Source organism: Artemia sp. Qi Xiang Cuo, chromosome 5, assembly GCF_049724085.1.
Source record: "Artemia sp. Qi Xiang Cuo chromosome 5, ASM4972408v1, whole genome shotgun sequence".
Taxonomy (NCBI): Eukaryota; Metazoa; Arthropoda; class Branchiopoda; order Anostraca; family Artemiidae; genus Artemia; species Artemia sp. Qi Xiang Cuo.
In genome coordinates, this window is record NC_142798.1 from 10,846,747 (window position 1) to 10,871,155 (window position 24,409).

Sequence of the window (24,409 nt, forward strand, 5' to 3'; positions counted from 1 at the left end):
TGTAAAAAACTGTATATTTACCATTTACAAACTTTTTCATAATGCCACTAAAGGGCTTTATTGACATGTATTTGCTTTGAAAAATAAAATTCTGGTTTAAATGTTTTAAAAGGCCTGCATGATATTTTCTCCCCATGTTAAAAAGTTTCCCCATGTTTTCTCCCCATGTTTTCTCCCCATGTTTAAAAAAAACTTTGGTAAATATAGGGTGAGACCCCCCATACTTGGCATTTGCCAAATCTTAGACATATATCCTGGTTAAAACTGTCTTTCCTATATATAGACAACAGGCTCCTAATCTTAGACATTATGAATATAGATTTAGATAGTTGGGATTGGCTAGCAGTGGCATCATTTGGGGTTGGCAAGGGGGGGAGGGGCAGTTGCCCCCCAATAAATTGGAAAAAACCTATTATATAGTCCATGCCCTTTAACTCTCTGGATGTGGAACTTTTTTGCCCCCTCAATGAAAAATGCTGGAGCTATGCCCCTGTTGGCCAGTATGTAGGATTAGACTAGTTATGGTTGGTATTTCTCTGTGTGGCTAAGTATATCATTTACCAATATATTCACCTTAATTGATTTGAGAGCTTTAAGGTTCTCCGGACCTGTAGTGCTCTTGAGTTGATGACTCCCAGTCGAACCTCCACTGCTTCTTCTCCCACTCCTTGTCAAGTTGATGTCTGAATGACCAGATGGAAGGAGAGCTGACAGTAGAGTCCTTCAATTCATTCCTATGGTTAACTACTCTTCTTGAAAAATACATTTGACAGATACTTGATCTGGAGCTTAATTTTGGTAGCTTCTGGGAATGTCCTCTTGTGAGATGATGGCTGGCACTGTGGTTGCCCAATGGTGGAGTTTTTTTTTGGAGCATCATATGCTCCAAAAGGAAAAGCTCCAGCATCATATAAATCTATAGACAAGGGTAGGTTGCTTGAGCTGCTTGAGGTGTTCCTCATATGAAGCTGATTTTAGGCTTTTCATGCACTTTGTTGCTTGCCTCTGGACATTTTCAATGAGCTTACCATCTTCCCGGTAAGAAAGACCAGTCTGGCAGATACAAAATCAAGATGGGGTCTAACAAGAGCCTTAAAAAGTTTTATGAATATTGGTGCCTCTCAGGTACTGATGGTCCTTTTTAATAGGCCAAGGATGGAGTTTGTTTAGGAGACAACATGTTGGACATGGCTGTGGAACCTCAACCCCTCACCAATGATCCCACCATGGTCCATTTCTTCTTCTCTTTTTACTGGATGGTCCCATATATTAGTGACTGGATTTAATACTGAATAGGTAGCCATTGGGTTATTAGGTCCAAGGTGCAAAATACAGCATTTGCTTGTATTGATTTGTAGAAGCCAGTCTTGAGTCCAATTTTGTAGGTTGTCTAGATTGTGTTGGATTTTATGTAGGTTAGCAATGCCAAAAAGTTTGGTATCATCAGCAAACAAATGCATATTGTTATCCACATGGTTAGAAATATCATTGATATACATCAGGAAAAGGTTGGGCCTAATACAGTTCCCTCCAGTACCCCACTCATTACTGTGGCTTCATCAGAGTAGATTGGCTGGCCACTTGTCTCAAATAAATGGACTTTCTGCTTGCAGTTAGTGAGGAAATTCATCTGCCAGGGATGAGTTGATACCAGCAGCAGATAATTTTGAGCTCAGTTGACTGTGGGACACTTTTTCAAAGGCCTTAGTAAAGTCTGGCAGCAGTAGGTCAACTGGATGGCCAATAAAAATTATCTGAAATAAATTAAAAAAAATGTATAAAAATGTAAGGAAACATGAGAACCTGATTACTAACTACATCCTACACATAATTCTTTTAGTTTTTGTATATTCTTTGGGCTATATATGAGATCATTTTGGGGGGGGGGGGGGATGCATTAGCAAGTAAATTGACTATTAAATTTAGAAAGGGAATAAAAAACAAAATAAAGTGGTGTGTTCACCTTGTCCCTTCTCATTTACCAAATCTTTTACTCATTTACCAAACCTTTTTTTTTTATTTAGGCTCACCATAAATAAGTGTTGCACTTTTTTGATTGGACCACCTTACACTGTTCTGGTACTGTAATTACTTGCCCACACTTTAAGTATAGTATTGCTACTTTAGAGTCTATCAAAAGGCAAGTAACAAAATTATAAGCTCTTATGAAGAATATTTGAAATTCTTGTAACCATCTTTATTAGTATAGATAAGGAAATGGGTGACACAGTTATGATTATAAGTTCATTGAAAGTAACTTATTGTCCTCTGTGTTCCCCTACCTCTATCAGTTTTAATCAGAGGTCATAGACATAAATTATAGAAAAAGTTCTACATACAAAATAATAATAATTTCTTAGATAAAAAATGACATTGTCAGACTGTACAGCTCTTCACAACAGATAGCAAATGTATCTACTCCCAGCCCTGTAATGTTCTAAGCAGTGTTCCCCAGGGAACAGTTTTGGGACCCACATTGTTTCTTCTTTATATAAACGATATGATTAACCTAGTCAAAAACCACTTAATCCTTTATGCTGATGACTCAAAACTATTTGGTGTACCTAATAAATCATCAATACAATCTGACCTTGACCATATTCAGGCATGGGCAGACAGGTGGTTTCTCTTTTTCAACATATCAAAATGCATCGCCATTCATTTTGGTAACAATAATCCTCTGCACCAATACACTATGAATGATATCCAGACATTCCCCTCCATTCCCCCCCATTCCCCTCCAAACTTGCAACAGTTGCAAAGACCTGGGAGTCACAATATTCTGAAGTTCCATGAACACTCTGCACACACTGTCTCCAAAGCAAATTCTAGCCTTGGACTAATTAAAAGTGTACTTACGAGCCAATCACACAGAATCTTCTTGAAGCTATACAAAACAATCGTGAGACCAGTTCTTGATTTTGGAACCTGCATTGCTGGTCCTTTTTATAAGGGTGATATAAAGTTGATTGAAGGTGTACAAAGGAGGACCATCAAGTGCATCTCTGGACTTGGCGAGAAACCATATGGTGAAAGGCTATCTAACCTAAAACTCCCATCTTTGACCTTCCAACAAGAGGAGTGACATGCTTCTCACATATCAATTTGTCAACCAACCCCAAAATAAGCTCTTTAACCAGTTACCCAACAAAAGACAAACACGAGGTCATTCTAAGAAGCTTCATAAGCCCCAAGTTAAAAGTAAAATCAGACATCATTTCTTTAGCCAAAGGGTCATTAATGATTGGAACTGTTTAAGCAAGGAGACAGTGTCTTCAACATCAGCTGAAGTTTTCAAAAGCAGATTTGACAAAGAATGGGAAGTTGAACCTTAAAGATAAAACTGGAACTGCCCATTATTGGTCTCTCATAAATAGTGATTCATATATGTGTACATACAACAGAGCTGTGCTAGGATGCTGATGCTGCTTGTCATACCCAACTAACTCGCATACTCTATCAGAAATTGACGTTGTGCAGCAGTGTCTACTCTAAACTACAGAAGAATGATCCCCTTGATTATACCTATCTGTGGTCTCTGTTAGCAAGCGGGCTTAAATTACATCTATTCTAGCCCTCTCTTAGTTGGAAGGCATGTCACTGGGCCATAAACACAGTCACAACCCTGTTCTTTTTATATTTCTGTGTAATTTGTTTTTTAACTGCCTTCTCAACAGTGGATCCAAACATATCCAACATTGGACCTTATTTTGCTTTGAAGTGCGAATTAAGGTAATTGTCCATGGTCACTGGAAACCCTAGCTACTCCTCTATGTGTAACTGCTTGAATAAAATCAGACTTGCAATAATTTAAAGCACACAACAGAAAATTTAATTTTAAGCAATTTCCTTAGAGTTAAATTCCCTAAATTGTCCTTTTATTCTGTTAAATAAAGAATAAAATAATTAGGTTTGCATATTATTTACAATGAGACTTATAAAGAAGAAAAAAACCATGATGGACAGCTTTAAGTTATTTTTTTTTTTTTGATACACATATTTTGTTTTGTTTTGTTTATGATACATGTCTTTGTTTCTTTTTTTTTGTTTATGATTTCTTTTTTTTTGTTTATGATACACATATTTTTTTTTGTTTTGTTTATGATACATTTCTTTGTTTCTTTTTTTTGTTTAGGATTTCTGTTTGTTTACAATACACATATTTTTTTTGTTTTGTTTATGATACATTTCTTTTTTTTTTTTATTATTACAAACAGTGTTTGAACAATATTCAACACAAAAACTTTTGGTTATATTTGAGTTTCTAAAAGTTCCTAGCTAATGTTAAAATTAATAACTATAAATTTAGTTATAAAATTAGTGACTAAAAACTGAAAAGCCCAAAATTTCTGGGTCCTGTTTGAAAAAAAAACAGCTTATTGTAGTGATAAATGTCTTTGTTTCTTTTTTTTTGTTTATGATTTCTTTTTTTTTTGTTTATGATACACATATTTTTTTTTGTTTTGTTTATGATACATTTATTTGTTTTTATTTTTTGTTTAGGATTTCTGTTTGTTTACAATACACATATTTTTTTTGTTTTGTTTATGATACATTTCTTTTTTTTGTTTATGATTACAAACAGTGTTTGAACAATATTCAAAACAAAAACTTTTGGTTATATTTGAGTTTCTAAAAGTTCCTAGATAATGTTAAAATTAAGAACTATAAATTTAGTTATAAAATTAGTGACTAAAAACTGAAAAGCCCAAAATTTCTGGGTCCTGTTTTAAAAAAAAACAGCTTATTGTAGTGATACATTTCTTTGTTTCTTTTTTTGTTTATGATTTATTTTTTTTTTGTTTATGATACACATATTTTTTTTTGTTTTGTTTATGATACATTTATTTGTTTTTTTTTTTTTTTTTTTTTATGATACACAATTTTTTTTTTTTTGTTTCTTTTTGTTTCTTTTTTTGTTCATTATAAACATATTTGCATATCAAAAGGCTCCTTATGACTCTTGTTTAGATCTTATGAACTTTTGTCTAACTCACTTATTTTAATGTCTGAAGTAGGATTCTGTCATATGCTAATTGTTCTCTAAAATTGTTTTTAGCCATAGTCAACAGTAGTCACACTTAGCATTGGAATATGTGTAGGCCCTATGCCTGAAAAGTAATTATATGCCCTAAACAAAATTTTTAAACAATTTATGATTGCTCAAGAGTAGATCTTACCTGAAAGCCACTTACCAACCCCTAAAAAACTTCCAAAAACTTGTAGTTTTGCTATGAAGCCCTAAGAAAAAAAGGTATTCTGGTAAAAATAATCAATATATATATATGAGTTAGAAAATGTATTTATATTTTCTTTATCTATGCTATAATTATGTTTTTTTTAAAAATTAAAATATGAGGAATATAAAACAGATTACCTTGAGTGTCTTAATGTCATTAGAAGGGTAAAATAATTTATATTTATTGATGGATGTATTTTTTTTTAATTTTAGTTTTGTGTTAAGAGGGCTACTATAATTGTACCTTTGCTATATGTTTTTCATTCATTGAAAGGTATATTCCGGGAAATTATAAAATCAAATCTAGCTGCCTGGAAAGAGATAGGGATCTCTAAACATATATGTATATCATATAGCTATCTTTGAATAGCTGAAAGATGACATGTGCATATGGCATTACTGGTCACAATTTCCCATTTGTGGCATTACTGGAAGTCTTATTTCTTGAGAACCTATTCATATTTGATGCTCTTCACTAGTACAGAACCCAGGGGATAATTGTACCTTTGCTGTATTTCATTTATTGATTTATTCTGGGAAACCTATAAAATGAAATCTTACTACCTGGAAAGAGATGCATTAGCTTACTCTTCAACATATATTTAAATAGTATCTTAGATATGACCTAAAGATATTTGTCCAGCTGTCTTTTAATAGCTGTAAGACGACATGTGCTTACAATCTTGTGTCTTGCTAGGAAATCTTCCTTAGAGGAGGAAGGGAGACCTATTTACTATACCCTCATTACTTATCTTTACAATCCCTTTTGATGATTTTTCAGAGGCAAAGGGCACCATCTTTTTATACTATTAATGAAAACATATATATATATATATATATATATATATATATATATATATATATATATATATATATATATATATATATATATATATATATATATATATATATATATATATATATATATATATATATATATATATATATATATATATATATATATATATATATAGTTTTAGAAATTATTGTTTGGACTTTCCAGTTTAAATTGAAAAATGGCAGAACATTCTGCACTTGAACTGGGAGGGGAAGGCATCCTAGTGATATCTTAAAAGTCACTAATTGAGATTTAGGGCAGATGCTCTAAATGTGATGTAAACTTCTGAAAACTGTGAAAAGTACATTTTGGTAATTTAAAACAATGGTACTCTCTGTAGGCTTAGCCATACGTAGCAGCATTAGCTAAAATATTTGGGGGAAGGAGGGGACTAATTGGTCTAGCCAACTTGATGGGTATTTCATGACTATTTTATTGATGAAGATTAATAAAAAGAGATCACGGTATCATTCAATGAGTAAATCTATGGCTAAACAGTTAAAATAGAAGTGTTTTGTGCCACAGTTCTGTAATTTTTTTTCTTGAATGATTGAACATACCCCCCTCTCATGCATGGCTCCTCTGTCTACCTTGCTATCTTTTTGAAATTGTCACTGAGGTCTAAAGCTTCTTTTTAGACTAATCCAGTGTAGTTTTTTTTTTTTTTCAGAAAATAAACTCCTATATACTTCCTGTTTTTAACCTCATTCCTCTGAAATTTTGATCCATGCTATAAAATAGTTAACAGTTTTGTGGCAATATTCTTCATTGTCCATACAGATGTATAATTTAGCAGGTTGATTTAAACCTCAACTGAAAGGTTAGATTGTGAAAGAAAAATACAATTATGGGCCAGTTTGACCCACAAACTGGAGGGGGGGGGGGGCTGGGAATCTGTCCTTAAGATTGGTCTTAAGGCCCTGCAAGCCTATGGACAAATCCAAAAATGTAGGCCTTTATGCATGAATTTTGGACAGTCGCCCTTCAATGAAAAATCCTCTTGATGTCCCTAAAAAAAAAAAAATTATTTTGTCTACTTGCACATATCATGTTTAAAATTAAGGCTTGTAGGTACTGAACTCTTGATATTAGGTTGTGAGGTAGGTAATGTATGTTTTGATGCGTTGCAAAGGGTATTCACAGGGAGGGTTGTTTTTGTGAATGGGTTGGTGTCTCCCCTTAAAGGGGAAAAAAGTCATACAGTTTGTAATTTTTTAGTTGATATAACCTGCAGCAATAAACGTCATAACCTTTTTTCTAACCTCTGCTCCTACCTAAACTATATTTTTGTATGCTCCCTCCCTATCAAATTTACTGGGGTATCATATTTCTGTATATTTTATTTATGAAAATAATATTGTTTTTTTGTGATTTTGCTAATGTGAAACAGATTTTGCATGAACAGATGGCATTAGTGACTTGTATTCGCTCCATTCGACAGCCTCTGAGGCAGATCAGAATCAACATAAGTACATTGTTTAAAAAAGGGCAAAAGAAACCTTTTTTGTTTCAATCAGCTCTTGCTACAGCAATAGCCCAGCCCTTCATAGTGCAAAAGAACCCTTCTGTGTCTGATGTGTTTGTGAATAACAGTGAACCAAAATTGGTAGTTTCATGGATAAAAGTCTTTATCAATGATTGTTTGTTTATATTTCATGTGATTATGAGATGTGTCAGATACCTTGTGATTTTTACACCTGTGATTGTTTTTTACCTTGTGACATCTGCAAGTGGAAAATGGTTTGAAGCTTGGTCAAAATCATTACTGTTTGGTAAGTTTTGATTTTTTTTTTTCTGTATTAGTTGAATATCAGTATGGGTGTAAGAATAGTAAGTAATTCAAGAATAGATTGAAGAAGTATTTTTTGGCCGGGTTGAATAAGGGGCTACAGTTTGTGTAGCCCTTTTTTTTATTTTTTTTTAATGAGGAAGATTGGTTTTTGATTGGCTATCATCATCTTGGATGGCTACTTTTTAAATGATTAATTGGTCTGTTGTTTATTCAAATAAGGTTTAATTCTCAACTGGGAAAAGTTTTAGAGGAAATTTGCATCATCTGATAGTTTATATGAAAGATTGAATTATTTGACAATTTTTCTTTTAGAAATTTTACTGCACAAAAAAGGAAAAAGCTGCAAATGAAATATTCTAAATAAATAGTAGATTATTAAGTACCTTCATTTTTTTAAATTATCAGGCATGTTGCCTTTAAAATTTTTGGTTACTATGAGCTGTGGTTTATTCTTGTCTAATGGCACTATAATTATGACGTTCACCCCCTCTACTAGATTTTGAAAAATCATTTTTTATTGTTGTCTTCATTTAAAAATGTCTCTTTTTTGAATATCTTCATTGAAAGAATTAAAAAAAAATTGCCCTCCCCCTGGATTTTGAAGATATTCAAATAAATATGGAGTAAATTATAATAGGACTGTTTGTTCTTTTTTGTCAAGTTGCAGCACACATTTTTCTGATTACATTTGATAATTGATTCTTTGTTTTTTGGTCAAAATGCTTGTTTCAGTAAAATTGCAAATAACTAAATGAATTTAGGATGTACAAGAAAAAAAAATATAGATTACAAACAGTGTTTGAACAATATTATTAGAACAGCTTATTATTGTTCTTTTTTCTGAAGTTTTAGTTTTCTTTGTTTACATTTTTAATGCAGGTTTTTTTTTTAATATTAAGTTTTTCTTTTGTGAGAAAGGGACATGAAGCTACTCCAAACTGTCTAAACTTTCTAATCTTTATTTCTTATTTTACTGTCCAAATCCAGTTCATTTATTCGTAGAAACCAAATTGTTACTCCAAAGGATGGCTACTTGTTACTCCAAATTGTTACTCCTATATCTTATTCCAAATCCAAGCTACTCCAAACTTTCTTATGTTTATTTCTTATTTTAATGTCCAAATTCAGTTCATTTATTCATAGAAACCAAATTGTAATTATTTAGAATTCACACAATAGAAATTAATTTTTTTTTCTATTTTGTATTTAAGACTAGTAAGGATAGGTGAACTATTATATAAAAAAAAAGAAAAAGAACTTTTCTAAATGTGAATTTGCTTTTTGGTTGTAAATATCTTGCCCTTTAATAGAAATTTTACTTCTAATTTTTTTCTCTTTGGAAAAGTTTTTCTGTACATAGTTGATTATGGTTGAATTCGAGACTGCTTTCCATTTAATAAAAAATTGGGAGTAAAAATCTATAAAACCAAAAACTATAAAAATTTCGATTACAACTGAAGATTATTCATAGTCATACAATTAAAAGTAGAAGTCTGAATTGTCAGATTGGCATTACCAAGCATTAAAAAAAAATGTAAGAATAAAGAAATACTAGAATGAAGCTTATTAATTCAGCACAATACTCTAGCATGCTCCCACAGGTACATATGTTGGAGGAAGGGGGTGTTCAATAGAGATTCTGTCCCCAAAACCGCGGGAATTTTTATGCTCTGCCCGATATGGTCCAAAGCTTTTCATAAAGTCACCTGTTTTCTATATTTTTTTAAACATGCCCATCTACCATCCTCCCTACCCCCTCCCCCGAATATTCTCAGGTTTGTGCTTGAATTTCATCTTCCTTTAGACCTTAAAGAAGTCAGAGTGATGGATGAAAAAATAAATGTTAGTTGGTATAGCAAAGTTTTATTTCCTGATTTGTGACTCTGTTTTGTTAAAAGATTCATGCATTTCCTAATTTATCATTTCATGTCTAATTTCACTAACTTATTTTACTATTGTCTGTATGCTTTCAGAATCATCACTTGTTTGAGTATCTTTATACATACGAGTTATTAATTTCGTCTACCTAAATTTGAATGTAGTTTTCTGCTTTAAAAAAATTCTAAATAAAGACATAATTTAGTAATGTACAAGACTTCAAAAAACCTGACAAGTCAACAAAATGTTATTTTGACTGATGTAATCAGTTGGCCTTATTGGACCCGAAAATGCCGAAGATACTTTGAATTCCATCTCCCCCAATGTTTTGCCTAATGTCCCTATGTCCAACATTGTTGATTACTGACTTTATGTAATTTAGTATAACATCGTCAAATTTAGGATAGCATCATAATTATATAACATTCAACTTCTTTGTACATATTATATAATACAAACTTTCTTACATAGTTTGATAACATAAACTTATATTAATATAAACAGAAGGTAAATGCCATGACAAAACAAGACAGCTCAAAAAAGAAGACGCACTTTTTAGGGACGTCAAAGGGGGATGGGGCATATTTCTTTCTCTCTAGGTTTTGAAAAGTACAATTTTGAGTATTTCCATTTAAAAACTCTTTTTTTTTGTATTTTCAGTGGTAAAATAAAAACATCTCACAATAGCCCATATTTTGCCAATCCCCCATAAATTTTCGTGAATTTACGCCACTGCCACTTCTTTAGCTAATATATGGTCTACAAAATATATTAGAAAGTTAATATTACAAACACATAAACATATGTAGCATCATAGAAAATGCGCACATCATCTTTTTCATTTTTTTTTCAATTACTTTTATCTTTATGGCATCTATAGTTTGGTTTTATTGTTGTAGATTTTTATTGTTCATAAATGCAAAATAAGCGTTTGCTGGGTAATCAGTTTTAACTTATAGAAAGTTTTTGTTCAAAGTGCTAAATAGGAGTTGTCAATCTGTCATAATCTTTGCTAGTAATAATATAGTCAAATTAGGCATTTTATAATAAAGTAGGCATTTTAAAAATTTTTATGGGCTCAGGTAGGAGGTTTTTAAGGAGCAATGGGATGTCAAACTGCAAATCGCTGTTTTGTTTTCAAAACATTGTTATTTCTTTTTTAGGGGGGGGGGGGGTTCGTACCGATGTTAGGGGATGGGAATACCCATTTCTGTTCACGGGCATCAGGCAGTAGTGGTAGCACCTGAAATGTCACAAAATGTATAGCTTCGGCACAATTTAACATCTTTTCGGACTAATATTAAGAGTCCTCGTGTTCCCAAACCATCTGTTGTTGTTTCTTTATCTTTTTCGTAAATTTTGTCGCAAAAGTTGCTTTCTTTGGCTACTAGTTTTCTTTCCTAACCGTCTAAGGGGAACCCTTCGTTTTTAATGGGTTTAACATTGAACTAATATTGGATAAATGTCATTATTCTTTTGTATAAGAAAAGTTGTGCAAAAACAGACTTGCTTTTTTCAAAATTTCCTTGGTCTTATTGCCATTGAACTTGCTAGACCTTAGTTACAAAGTTTGGTCGATGGGCAAGTACAAGACGCCATCTTCTCACAGAGGAAATTGAAACAGTAACAAAAGAGAGACTTTGAATGCCAAAAAAAATTGTTCACTCGTTGTCTGGCCCTGTTATCAAGCAAACCCATTATTTTATGACATAAGGGTTTGGCTTAGGGACTTTTTTTTATTTTTTTGGAAATTTTTTGTAGAAGAAAAGTTGTGTGCAAAAAAAAAATAAAAAATAATCGAACTTAACCCATTTGCTATTCAATCTCTTGGTAGCTATTGAACTTGCTTGACCTGTAGGTACAAAACTCAGTCAATGGGCAAGTCCAAGACAAGATCTTCTTCTAGAGGAAATCGAAACAGTAAAGAAGAGAGACTTTAAACCAGAAAAAAAGTTTTTGTCAGGCAATGGGATTCGCCCAACCGTCAGTCAAATTAATTTAAAAAAGAAATCTGTCTGACGCTTAAGGACTCTTGACTCTGGAATTATCTTGCCCATTTTTTGAGAACGCTTCGTAGAAGAAAAGTTGTGTGCAAAAAAAACTTAATCAGTTTTTTATTTCATTCTCTTTGTAGCTATTCAACTTGCTGGACCTGTAGCTACAAAGCTTGGTCAATGGGCAAGTACAAGACGAGATCTTTTCCCTGCTGATATATGTGACATCTTATGCTGCCTACAACACAGAACTAAACCTCATAGATGGGGTAAAACACAATCAATCATTGAAGAAATGTTCCACAGACCAATCTCAGAAATTTTTGTCAAGATTGACAGAGTTCCTATTGGCTCAGGATGCGTTGCTCAGGTACGTGGAAATTATACTTCTTAATTAAAAAAAAAAAATGCTTATATCAACAATTGGAAATTCATCGCCTTTTTTCAGCTAAACGAAAGTAATTTTCAGCCTTAAAATAAAAAAAGGAAAGGAAAAGAAAAAAAAAAGGAAAAGACAAAACCAAACGAAAGTAATTTTCAGCCAGAAAATAAAACAGGAAAAAACAAAGAAAAAGGGAAAGCAAAAAAGAAAAAACAATACCAAACGAAAGTAATTTTTAGCTATAAAGTAAAAAAGGAAAAGACAAAGGAAAAAGGAAAAGAAATAAAAAGAAAAGACAAAACCAAATGAAAGTAATTTCCAGCCATGGAATAAAAGAAAAAATAAAGGAAATGTTTGGGGCAAACACTTCTGCTAAGCCGTCGTCAATGCAAAAAATTAAGCAAGATAAAACGGGTTTAATCTTAATGAAGCAGTGAATAAATAACGACAAAATAAGCACTTAATTAAAAATAACTCCGAATATTTCAGCCCCACATCCGGGAGCCTTTCTCAACGGAAAAAAAAGAGAAAACAAAAAAATGTTCATTCTTAAAAAAAAAAACATACATCGAAATACAACAGAACTAAACACACGAGAGAGAGAAAAGGAAAGAAATATAAATAAATAAGTAGGAATCAAACTCACGTCTTAAATAAAACTTCCATAAACTGGCGTATTTAACGCAATAAACAAAAGCAAATGTCCATTATGGTACCATGCGTCTCCTCACAATCAATGTATAAATGAAAATCCATCAAAAAATTAAGAATATTATTTATACTTGAACAAAACAATAAAGGTCACCTAACCCCCGGCCCATAACCCCTAATTAAATCTCATAAGTTCATCAACCAATTTATGAATTATAAATTGAATGGGTTATTTTGGTTGCAAGCCTAGCTGCAGTTCGTTTACTTTTCCCAGTATTTAACCCGTTATGACCTTCGTTCGCAAGGTCATCATTCGTTTCAGAACAATTATTAAAATCAGTACTGGTTGAATGTTTTACCTGCTTTTTAATTTAACTATTATAAATTGAATTGATCCTAAATTCCTCTTCATCTCTATTGATACTATTACCTGCATAGTTTATCTTTTTTATTTCTATGATTACTCTGAAACTTTCCAAAAATCCTACAGATGTATCTACCATTTTTTCTGATCAAATAAAATACTATGATGAGGAAAATTATAAAGATGTTTTGCAACAGCTGACTCAAACGTTTCCTGTGTTTTATTATGTTTTAGAGAGCAATCTATGGCATTCTTGTGTTGCTGTAGCCTAATTTCTAAAATCTGTTTTGTTCTTCCCACATAAAATTTACCACAAGCCCATGGAATTCTGTATACTCCCTTTTGTATATTTCTCGGTTCCTTGTATTTTCCATTATTTAGCAAAGATCTTATAGTTTGTCCTGATTTAAACGATGTTTTTTTATATTATGTTTTTTTAAATTCTCATCTTAATTTTTGTGACAACATTGGGATATAAGGCAAAGTTATGTAATTTGTTTCTTAATTTGACCCATCTTCTTCTAATATTTCTGGTTCCATTAACTTTTTTTTTCCTTTTTTCAACTATTTGAGAAATCATATTTTCCGTATAGCCATTATCTACTAGAATACCCTTAATAAAAATCAGTTGATTACTCATGTATTCTGGTGATGCTAATTTTAATACCCTATCAACTAAAGAAATAACCACCCCTTTTTACTTGGATCGGATGATTTGATGTGAATCACAAATAACGGTTGTTTTTAGTCGGTTTACCATAAACGAAAGACCATTCAGAAATTGGACTGGGCATGAATTCTGTCCTTGGCGATTAACGCTGCCTGTCTACTTAATTAATTTGCACTAAGACGACTAATTTTTTTTTTTTTTTTTTATGAGAAAGTTGAATTCATACGTAATGTACGGTGGGGAGGGACGAGGTGGGCGCCCCCTTAACATATCTAAAGTAGTGTAATTTACTTAAATAACGCAAGTTTGTATTAATTAAACTTGGTCCTAACGCAAGTTTATCAGATCAACCTATTTTGTGTCCCCCCTAAAAAAATCCTGGATCCGCCCCTGTAATGTATAGCCAGTGTAGTCTCAGAACCTACTGATGGTGTAAATACACTAGTAGATATTATTTTTATGTTTGTAGTCTGTTTTTTAAATGTTTTTTCTTGTCCTCGTTTTGCCTCAAAAATGTAAAATCCAGACCCTTAAGGCCTGTTATAGTTACATTTTGCGCAAACAAATCTCATATTAAATCCTAAGTGTATTTTGCATTTTTTTAAACCATAAGTTTGAATCGTGCTGAATATTTCAGATACGCGATTTCACTTATGAATTTAAAAAAATCTTTAGTTTTTAATACGATTAGCATTTGAAAACTGATAAATGTGAAGAAAAAATTAGTTCTACCCGATAAAATCTCTATCACCCTGCTACTCTGTTTAAAACACCATTTAGTGACAAGTAGCTGACTAAAATTTTGTTTATTATGGGAATAATTCATCTTAAACGAAGCAATGATTCGCTGCGTTAGTAGCTGTAAATAGAGTTTGGCGACGGCCTTTTTTTTCAGTGTAATAATAATAAGAATAATTAATTTAATTATGTAGTTGGTAAAATTAGTGTAATAATAAGTGTCTAATCCTCAGTTCCTGACAGGTAAACTATTACAAAGCTTGCAAAAATGCCAAGTGTCGACAAATGATAGATGGTACTGATGTTTTTTTTTGCTGAAACTAGTTCCAGTTTCCACTCTTAGAAGTTAACCATGCTCTTTAGTATATTCTAGAAACTGAAAACGCAAGTAAAATGCCACTTTTATATCTGTTAATTATTTGTAGCAGTGATAAAGTAGATTGGATAATTTATAGAAAGCTGAGACAAAACAACAGATCCCTTTATCTTAATTTTAATTACCCCTCAGAAGAGGTGTAGTAAATTCTCTTATGGATCATGTTGTAAATATTCCCTCCGAGTCTTATGGCGCAAAATAATTAAATTTAATCAAAGATAACCCTTTTAGAAACGGTTATCCTTTCCCGTTTATTAAGACCAAAATTAGTCAAAAATAAAATTAGTCTTCAAATAAACCTTCCAATGTTTTTTACTTTCCTTACATACACAATCGCTACGAAATGAAAAAATAAATGTTTCTACACTGTTGAATATGTATGTGGTTCTTACAAGTAATTAAAAAATCATGTATTTCCTTAAAAGTGGTAACTTTTAAGGAAATATAATTTCCTTCGGAAAATGACTAATATTTCCTAATATAATTAATTCTGAAATTAATATAATTTCGGAAAGGGAAATTACTTCAGTGACTATTTCGTTGGTAGAAGCCACCAAAATTTGGGAAAACGCCTACAACAACATAAGGATGGTATAATAAAGGCTCTAAATTCGGGTAGCGTTTTTATTTCTTTTGAAATCAGCTCTGAGCAGCCATATTTTTGAAAAACCTGGACATACAGTACTTTTCGAAAGAAGCACCCTCATTTGTAAGGATTTGAGTTTTAAACAGAGTGTTTAAGAGACACTAGAAATTAAACTTAAGTTAAACTTACTAAGTTAAACTAAACTTTAGTTAAGTTACAGTAACTACTACTAACAACTCACTGCATCATCAAGCCGCCTGAGGCCAACACAGCTACATACGCTTGTCCTCCATCCAAATCTATTCAAATCCTCCCTCTTTACACCCTCCCAAGAAGCTCTTATTCCCTAAAATTGTTACTTACGACATCCTTCCACCCCATTCGAGAACGACTTGCTTTTCGTTGGGCCTCAGAAGGTTAGATGACAAGGACAATCATTGGCAATCTGTCATTCTTCATCCGCAGAACTTGTCCTAGCTATCTCAACCTTTCTCTCATAATAGCCCTAGAAAGCGGGATAATTGGTTAAATAGACATTTAGGAAGATATTTACTCAACACATTATACAAAATCTAATTTAAATGATCTAATATGTTACATAGCAAAACTAATACTTAATGCTGATGAACTTGTATCAAAATGACGTTTTAGGCTAGCTATCAAACAGCAAGGTAAAGAAAAAAAAAGGTAAAAAATACGGTATTGGATTTTGCGATCCCTACCGGCTATGCTGATCTCTGTTTCATAGCCCTTTCAGCCAGGAAGTGCAATGGGGGTCATGGGCCAGCCATCCTGTGCTTTTGCATACCTTTCCTTTTTACCTTTTCCAAATTTATCCAGGCACCTATTTACAGCTGGGTCGGCTCTGGGTGAGCATACAGAGTCACGCCACTGACCCCCATTCAAACCAGCGGCACCTTAACTCGAACCCGTGTCCTCACGGACAAAGAGTTTCAAGTCTAGCGCGCTAATCACTAGCAAGACTTGCATTAAAAGCTTGCTCCTGATTTATTTCTTGATTTTTTTTTATCTGAATGAATTGCTTTGCTTCTGTTTTGTTTTTCAGTCCCAGGGGAACTTCCTTCGAGTAATGACGTTAGGACTGATTTAGTTTTGGTTTAGTTTTAAGTTTTACTTATTTATTATAAGTGTAATTTTATATTTATCTATTTGCTTTGCTGATGACTTCTCTTAGATATAGAGCAAAAATGTTCATTTTGTAAAATTTCAGTGTCTGTAAATAATTCCTCATTGTTATGCCTTTTGTTATTTGCTTTATTATAATCACTGTGTGCAGAAAAGGTTTTATTATAATATATATATTATACTATAATATTATAATTTAGATTATAAAGCTATAATATAATATATATATTATATGTTATATTATAATTGCTGTTTTTGTCTAATGATGGATAGGTTGTATCATTTTTGTCCTTAAAAATGTTTTCTCTTCATAGGTTTATAAGGCCAAGTTGACGGAAAGTGCATTTGAAAGTTTGAAAGCTGACAATCCTGGGAACGTCAAAGAATGTGTAGCTGTTAAAGTATTACACCCAGGAATTGAAAGAAAATTCAGGTTAGACAAAAAATAAATAAATGATGAATATATTATATAAATATATTATAAAAATAGGTACTTATCAGTTATAGCAACAACACTCAAGAAGTGAAGTTAGGTTAATCCTAATGAAATATAGCTAAGTATGATGAAAATAAAACATTTCAGTAATAAAATTGTGGAAAATACAACAGAGAATTGTGGAAATCAAGCCCCCGAGAATGCATTATATAAATGGTGTCTCATCTAACTTAACATAACCTAACCTAACCAAAATACCAAATAAAATATTTAATTAAAATATACTTACATTGTAGTGTATATACACTCTCACATGGGCGCCCATAAGCTGATACGGAGGGGGCCTATCTCGTCTAATAGGAACTTCCAATGCTGTACAAGAGAAATCTCACAACAAAAATATAAAATATAAGGCAGCATCATTCAGCAAGGGGGGGGGGCGGGAGCCCCCCTCTGCCCCCCGCCCTATGGGTGCCCAGGCTCTCTCATGCTAAGCTGAAACAAACTACAGAAAGAAAGAAACTGGTTCTGTTCAACTAAGAACTTGAGTGTTGTTGCTATAACAGATAAGCACTTAAAAATACATTGTAAGCATTTTTATACATATATTACAATACATTATAAGGGTAATATAATTATAAGTAGACTTGGTTAAAATTTCCTATTCTATTTCCTCGAGTATTTTGAATATAGCCTACTAATATATCAAAATAGGACGTATTAGTTTAGATTATTTTAATTCAAACACAAATATAAATACATGTTAAAAAACAGCGCACATGCCTAGTAGCATACTTCTGCCTTTCCAAGGAAACAACGCTAAAACTGAAGCCGCCTCAAAATAAATAATAAAACAAAAAACACTTATAAAAAAAAGAATTGAAACTATTGCCCCGCAGATTTAACTTTCTGATAGTTTTTGAGCAACCTCCAAAACAAACGTTTAACACAGTGCTCCCAGATTTTAGCTGGAATTGAGTTCCAGATTTTTGATGAACGCTGATACACGTTTTCACTGTTGGACGAATTTCACGCGGAAATATTGATCTATGGGTTTGTGGATAGTTATGCTAATGACAATTAGTCGGGAAAATCCCCAAAAGATTCATATGCAATATACCTTACAAATAATCAGGGGTGAACCTCCAGCATTTTTATGGGGGGGGGGGCAAAAGGGGTTCATATCCGGATAGTCAAGTGGCATGGGCTGTATCATATGTTTTTGAAATTATTGGGGGGGGGCAGCAACTTTCCCCCTTCCCCCAAACGACACCCCTTTAGATAATCATGAAAATTATTAAAAATAAAAATTAAATGTAGTTGGTCCAAAGAAAATTCCTGCAAGTTGAGCAAAGATCTTTAACTGATGAACTATAATCAATATTAAAAAGCATTATTATACTAACAATCATTTTCGCTACATGTGTATTAATGGCCCTGATTTGAATCTTAAAAGATAATGCACTCCCTTTTTTTTTCTTTCAACGATTTTATTTAGCTTTGTCTGTTTAGGTAAAAGAAGAAAAAACCTCCAAAGGCTATTCGTTAGCTATTTGTGACCATTTGTCAAGGGTGTATTCACGATTTTTTTCTTGGGGGGGGGTATTTTTTGGAGGGAATTTTACAAAAAAACTTTAAAAACGTAGCGTATAAAAAATTGTTCTTATGTATTTTACAAGTCGGGTATTTTTTTTGGGGGGGGGGGAAGGGGGGGGGGTTCAAACCCTGAAACACAGCCCCTTGCAAATTGGCGAAAAATCTTTTTTTTCGGTTAGCTTGAAACTTATACCTGAAATTCTTTGAAGTAAGTAAGAAACCCCAATTGACAGAAAAACTAAATGTTGGTTGCCCAAAAAGGGCCAACAAACTCTTCTTGTCTGATCACATTGAAATTTAAAACTGCAATTCTGTGGACCAAGTGGACTCTATTGTGCAAAAACAATTGAGTTTTAGGGCTTGGGTCTCCCAAAAATAGGACAAAGCCTTAGAAGTGTAAACAGTGCCTGCACGATGACTTTTTTTTTCAAATGGAACCATTTGAAAAGGAAACACATGGAAACATATGGTCTGAAATCACGGCCTGGCTGTCAGTGATCCTATTCGTATGAAAAAATTGTTTTGATATATTTTACTTGTTTCAGGGTTGATTTGTTTATAATGAGATGGGGAGCTCGTTTCCTGAATGCCATATATTGGCCCTTGCAGTGGCTAGATCTACCGCGATGTGTAGATGAATTTGAGAAAATAATGTTAAGCCAGGTAAGAGCATATAGTTTATAGGCTACTTTCTTTTTAAACGCTTTTATTTAATTTGATCTGTTATAGTTAACGGTTTAGGTTGCCCAGGGAATGTTAAGCCTTACCTTAAGCCTTAGGTTAAACCAGGTAAGAACATTTTGTTTATAGGCTCATTTATTTTTAAATGCTCGTATTTAATTTTATCTGTTTTAGTTAACGGTTTAGGTTATCTAGGTAATGGTAAGACTTACCTTAAGCCTTAGGTTAAGCCAGGTAAGAGCATTTTGTTTATAGGCTCATTTATTTTTAAGTGCTTTTATTTAATTTTATCTGTTTTAGATAACGGTTTAGATTGCCCAGGTAATGGTAAGCCTTACCTTAAGGCTTAGGTTAAGCCGGATAAGAGCATTATGTTTATAGGATCATTTCTTTTTAAACGCTTTTATTTAACTTCATCTGTTTAAGTAAACGGTTCAGGTCGAAGATCAGATTTTGTACAAGTCTTGAGGTCAATATTTCACATACTTCCTGGTCCGATGGAGCTAAAATTTTGCATTCTTATTAATTCTTGACGGTAAATGTAAATCCGCTAGAGTCTATTGACATTGGTCAATTGATTCATTAATTTTAATTGAAGCTTTATTTCTTTATGTTTTTACGCTCTACTGCGTTGACTTTGATTACCCGTTACCAGTGAATGATATGACTGTTTTTTTTTTGTTTTTTTTTTTTTTTTGGAAGAAGACGACGACGAAGGTATGGTCTTGTCGTACCACGAGACGGATCAGCGTTATCCAGACTACCGGATTCTTACTATCCAATATTCCAGGCTTATTTGCCATTATACAGGCTTACTATCAGGCTAATGTTATAGACTCCTACCATAAAGAATCACCAGTTCCCAACCAAACAGGGTGAGGAGTAATTGCTAAGCTCATAGTTATGTCTTGTCTTGCTGCACCTGATTTGAATTCTACTCCAATCAAACCCTGGGCATTGGGCATGATCCGAACTCTGTAACGAATGTTTACAAATTACTTTTAGCAGAACAGTAACCAGTAGGATTTGTAAGCTTATTCAGAGGTAATATTTTATGTACCATATCTGTTTTTTTAATATCAGGAACCAATTCGACCTTTATGGGGTAAGAGGACGGGTGACTAAGGGGTGAATCCGTAGGTTTTTTATTGTTAAAGTTATTGTTAAGGAGGAACGAAAAATGACAATAAGAGAGCCCAAACTTTTTTGCCCCTCCCCGAACATCAATTCTGTATCTGCTCCTACTTTTTTTTTGTCAAGCATTTTCTGGGAAGGGGGATCGTCGATATCACTCAAACTCAGTGCTTTTTGGGAAAAAACATTCTTAGACCACACTGGCTATACATGACAAATGAAACTCAGAGAGGAGAGAAAGTAACAAAATGAAAAATAAAATCAAAAAAGGTGAAAAAACGAGGATTTTGTCAGCCAGTGGCGAATCTTGAAAATGATAAAATATAAGCAAATATTTCGACAGGGACCTCCGCCAAGTCGTCCTCAGTGCTAAAAAACGAAAAAAAACACGAAAATCTAACCTTTCGAAGTTTACCCTACAAAGTTTACAGAACAGACACTCTGTCTTTTTAGGGTAAACATTGAAAGGTTAGATTTTCGTGTTTTTTTTTTCTTTTTTGTTTAGCACTGACGACGACTAATCAAAGGTCCTTGTCGAAGTATTTGCTTATATTTTGTCATTTTTATGATTCGCCACTGGCTGACAAAATCCTCGTTTTTTCACCCTTTTTGATTTTATTTTTCATTTTGTTACTTTCTCTCCTCTCTGAATTTCATTTGCTTTTTGGGAAGTAGTCTATTCTCAGTTTTGTCCTTAGTCCATGGATATTTACAAAATCAAATACTTATTAATGTAGTAGAATGTCCATAAAACATTCTAAGACCACACTGACTATATATGTTTGACAAAAAATAATTTAATTAAAAGATAACCAGGAAGTGAGGGTAATATCAGCCAGTGAACCGAAAAGCAGCGAAAGGGGCAAAAACAGATATTTCAGCAAGGATCTCCGCCAAGGTGTCTTCAGTGCAAAAAGAGAAAAAAAAAACTGAGCTTTTGAAGTGATCTTTAACAGAGCTTCTTTTAATGTGTGTACGTTTTTCTTTTTTGAATAAAAAAAACATGCATAGCGAGTAGAGAAGTTGACAAGGGCTAAATGTTGTGATTCTAAGTGCTTTGATAAAATGCTATGATCTGTGTTTAATTCGTCTGTCGCACTAAAATACTGGGATTTAGCCCCCCCCCCAGCTTCTACTTGGAGACATCACCGGTTACATATTAAGAAGTGTTCTGTTCTTTTTATCGATTGCGTTCACGTCTGAATTTATGCTGGGTAGGCTTTATATAATTTTCCCAGTCGTTTTTATATTCGCATCATTTTAAGATGGAAAATAATTTTACATATTTTCACCAAAGCCTACAGTCTGTGAGACTTCAAACTATAAATATGAAACTTTCTGCTCTTAACGATTTGATCAGTTTTTATTCTATATTGTCTGTTACTTGCTTTGCGATTTATAGACCTTAAGTGTGAAACATATTCCTTGTATCTTTCATATCTAATTAATTATCATTTTCCTTCTTGACTCCGAATTATGATTTATTATTTTATTCGATATCCCCTTGACATTTCCATGTTGATTTAAGAGTAAAGCCAAGGAATAGAGATATTTTCTGCGGTAAAGTGTTTCTTTTCTCCAGTGGACTTTCTGAGCCATGTTCGAAATCAGTGTAGTATATGCGCCCTTTTATGGTCTGATCTTTGGGTATGGGTGTGGCGTTTGGTTGGGAATGGGCATTATGACTAGTTATTGTATTCAATGTCTCCATGACACTTCGATGTTGATTTACAAGTAGAGGCAAGGAACAGGGATATTTTGTGCAATCATTTCTCATCTTTTTTTTTCATTGAAATGGCTGTTTTCTGAGGTGGAGTTTCTGAGTCGTTTTTGTAAAAAAAATTTTTATATATGCCCTTTTTGGGTATGACCATTGGGCATGGGTATGATATGACATATTATTATACTCCATATATTCGTTCCCTATTTTTTGGAAACATCATAATGATTTTAAAGTTAAGTAAAGAGAATTTCGACATTGATACACAATTTGATTTTGGAACAGTATCCCACCAACTGAGAAAGATTGGACCTCAGCGAAAGACCTCTATACAAACAATTGTGTCGAAAAAGTAAATACTACTATCTTATCGTTTCAATAAAAAAATTTGTTTTAAAATACTAGCTCGTTGGAAAAATAACGATATGACCTTCTTTAAACAATATTATTAAATAAATGTGGGGAGGCCAAATAATAATTGCCAAAGTAATATACTATTTGATATTCTCCCCTTTCACGAGTAATTGGGGTCTTATCTTTACCAGATTTTAGGAAATTCGTAATTTTTAAATTACTGTAAAACTACATGCATATTATTTTGTGTACAAGCTTCTTTAAGTTTCGTAGTTAATAATTGCTTTAATACATTTTTTAACTTAATAATTGTATTATTAATAAACAAGATGGGATAACCGCTTTATAATAAGATAAAATTTAATTCTTTCTTGGCATTCGACTCCCAGCAAATGCTTAGGACACGATCGACGAGCGAAATTACTACAATTCTTTTAACTTATGAGAATTAATTAGAATGAAAATGAAGATTTATGTATACTATCTTTATAAGTGAGCAATAATTGTCTATGTATATATATGTACGTATGTATGTATGTTCTCGAAAACGGCTCCACATTTTTTCGGGAAAGCTCGTATCTTGGGATATTCTCGCATAAAAAAACGATCTAGATAGGTCAGAAGTCTGAGAAAATTCGTTAAAAGCCTTAATTTTGGCTTTTGCAAATGACGTCATGTACTATGTTAGTACGTCATATAAGCATTTGTTATGACATCATACGTGGCATCATATAAGCATTTTCTTATATGATGTCATGCATAGCATAAAAAAGATTGTTACGCAATATTTATATAATATAATGTCTGTTGTAAGGCCCAAAAACAAAATTTGCAGTTGCAGTCATAGGCAGCGCAATAGCGCTGCCTAAGTAAAGAACGATGTTGGGACAATATATATATATAGACCAGTGCACTTCGTATCAAAAGAATTGTCGTAGCAACGTCGAAAAGTGCTCATTCGATTGGAAATTGGAAGGGCTTGTGCTCTTTTTAAAAATCAAAAGCGATTGGAGGAAAACTAACACCCCTCTGACACCCACCATTTCCCCAAACATATCCAATTCAAATTTTGAGATAACTATTTTTTTCGACGTAGTTGAAAGGTCCTGAAATTAGGTTTTTGAGGATGACACTCCCCCCAGAGCTCTCAGGACAAGGGTTGTAAGTTATCCGCTGGGAGCATGTAAGGTTTTATAGAAAGCGATGTCGTAGAAACTTCAAAAAGGGATCACTCGATGGAAAATTGGAAGGGATAGTGCACATTTTAATAGTCAAAAATGATTTGAGGGCAACTAACCCCCCACTCACGCCCATCATTTCCCCAAACACATCCAATCAAAATTTTGGGATATCTATTTTGTTCAACGTAGTTGAAAGTTCTGGAAATTAGGGCTTTGAGGATGACCCCCCCCCCCACAGCCCCGAGGGCAAGGGTTATAAGTTATGTCCTGGGGGCATACAAGGTTTTTATAGAAAGCATTGTCGTAGAAACTTCAAAAAGGGCTCATTCGATTGGAAAAAGAGCTAGTGCCCTTTTTTAAAGGTTAAAAGGAATTGGAAGGCAATTAAGCCCCCTTCCACGCCCTCCATTTCCTCAAGCACATCCAATCAAAATTTTAAGTTAGCCATTTTGTTCAACGTAGTTGAAAGTTCTGGAAATTAGGTCTTTAAGGACGACAACCCCACCCCCCCACACATAGCCCCCCACAAAAATTTTGAGATAGCCATTCTGTTCATCGTAGTTGAAAGGTCCAGAAATTGTGTCTCCTTCGCGCGGAAATTGAGAGGGATATTGCCCTTTTTAATAGTCAAAAGTAACTGAAGGTAGAATCCC

General features: G+C 33.2%; 2 protein-coding genes across 4 annotated transcripts in view; both read left to right on the top strand.

Annotated features, from left to right (window-relative positions):
• waw (Translation factor waclaw) overlaps positions 1-24,409 on the top strand; it is a 554,624-nt gene that overhangs the window by 1,386 nt on the left and 528,829 nt on the right. Inside the window, exons 2-5 of one of the 3 annotated variants that reach the window (XM_089089340.1) lie at positions 7,468-7,849; positions 11,882-12,111; positions 16,969-17,087; positions 19,232-19,349. The exons of the other annotated variants lie outside the window; for them this stretch is intronic. Coding sequence (XP_088945466.1) covers positions 7,483-7,849; positions 11,882-12,111; positions 16,969-17,087; positions 19,232-19,349 — 834 coding nt within the window. The 5' untranslated portion in view covers positions 7,468-7,482. The remainder of the gene's footprint in view (positions 1-7,467; positions 7,850-11,881; positions 12,112-16,968; positions 17,088-19,231; positions 19,350-24,409) is intronic. 3 annotated transcript variants of the gene reach the window in all.
• LOC148951804 (uncharacterized) lies at positions 2,501-3,085 on the top strand. The gene has a single exon (XM_089089069.1). It carries the CDS (start codon positions 2,501-2,503, stop codon positions 3,083-3,085), a length of 585 nt encoding a protein of 194 aa, XP_088945195.1.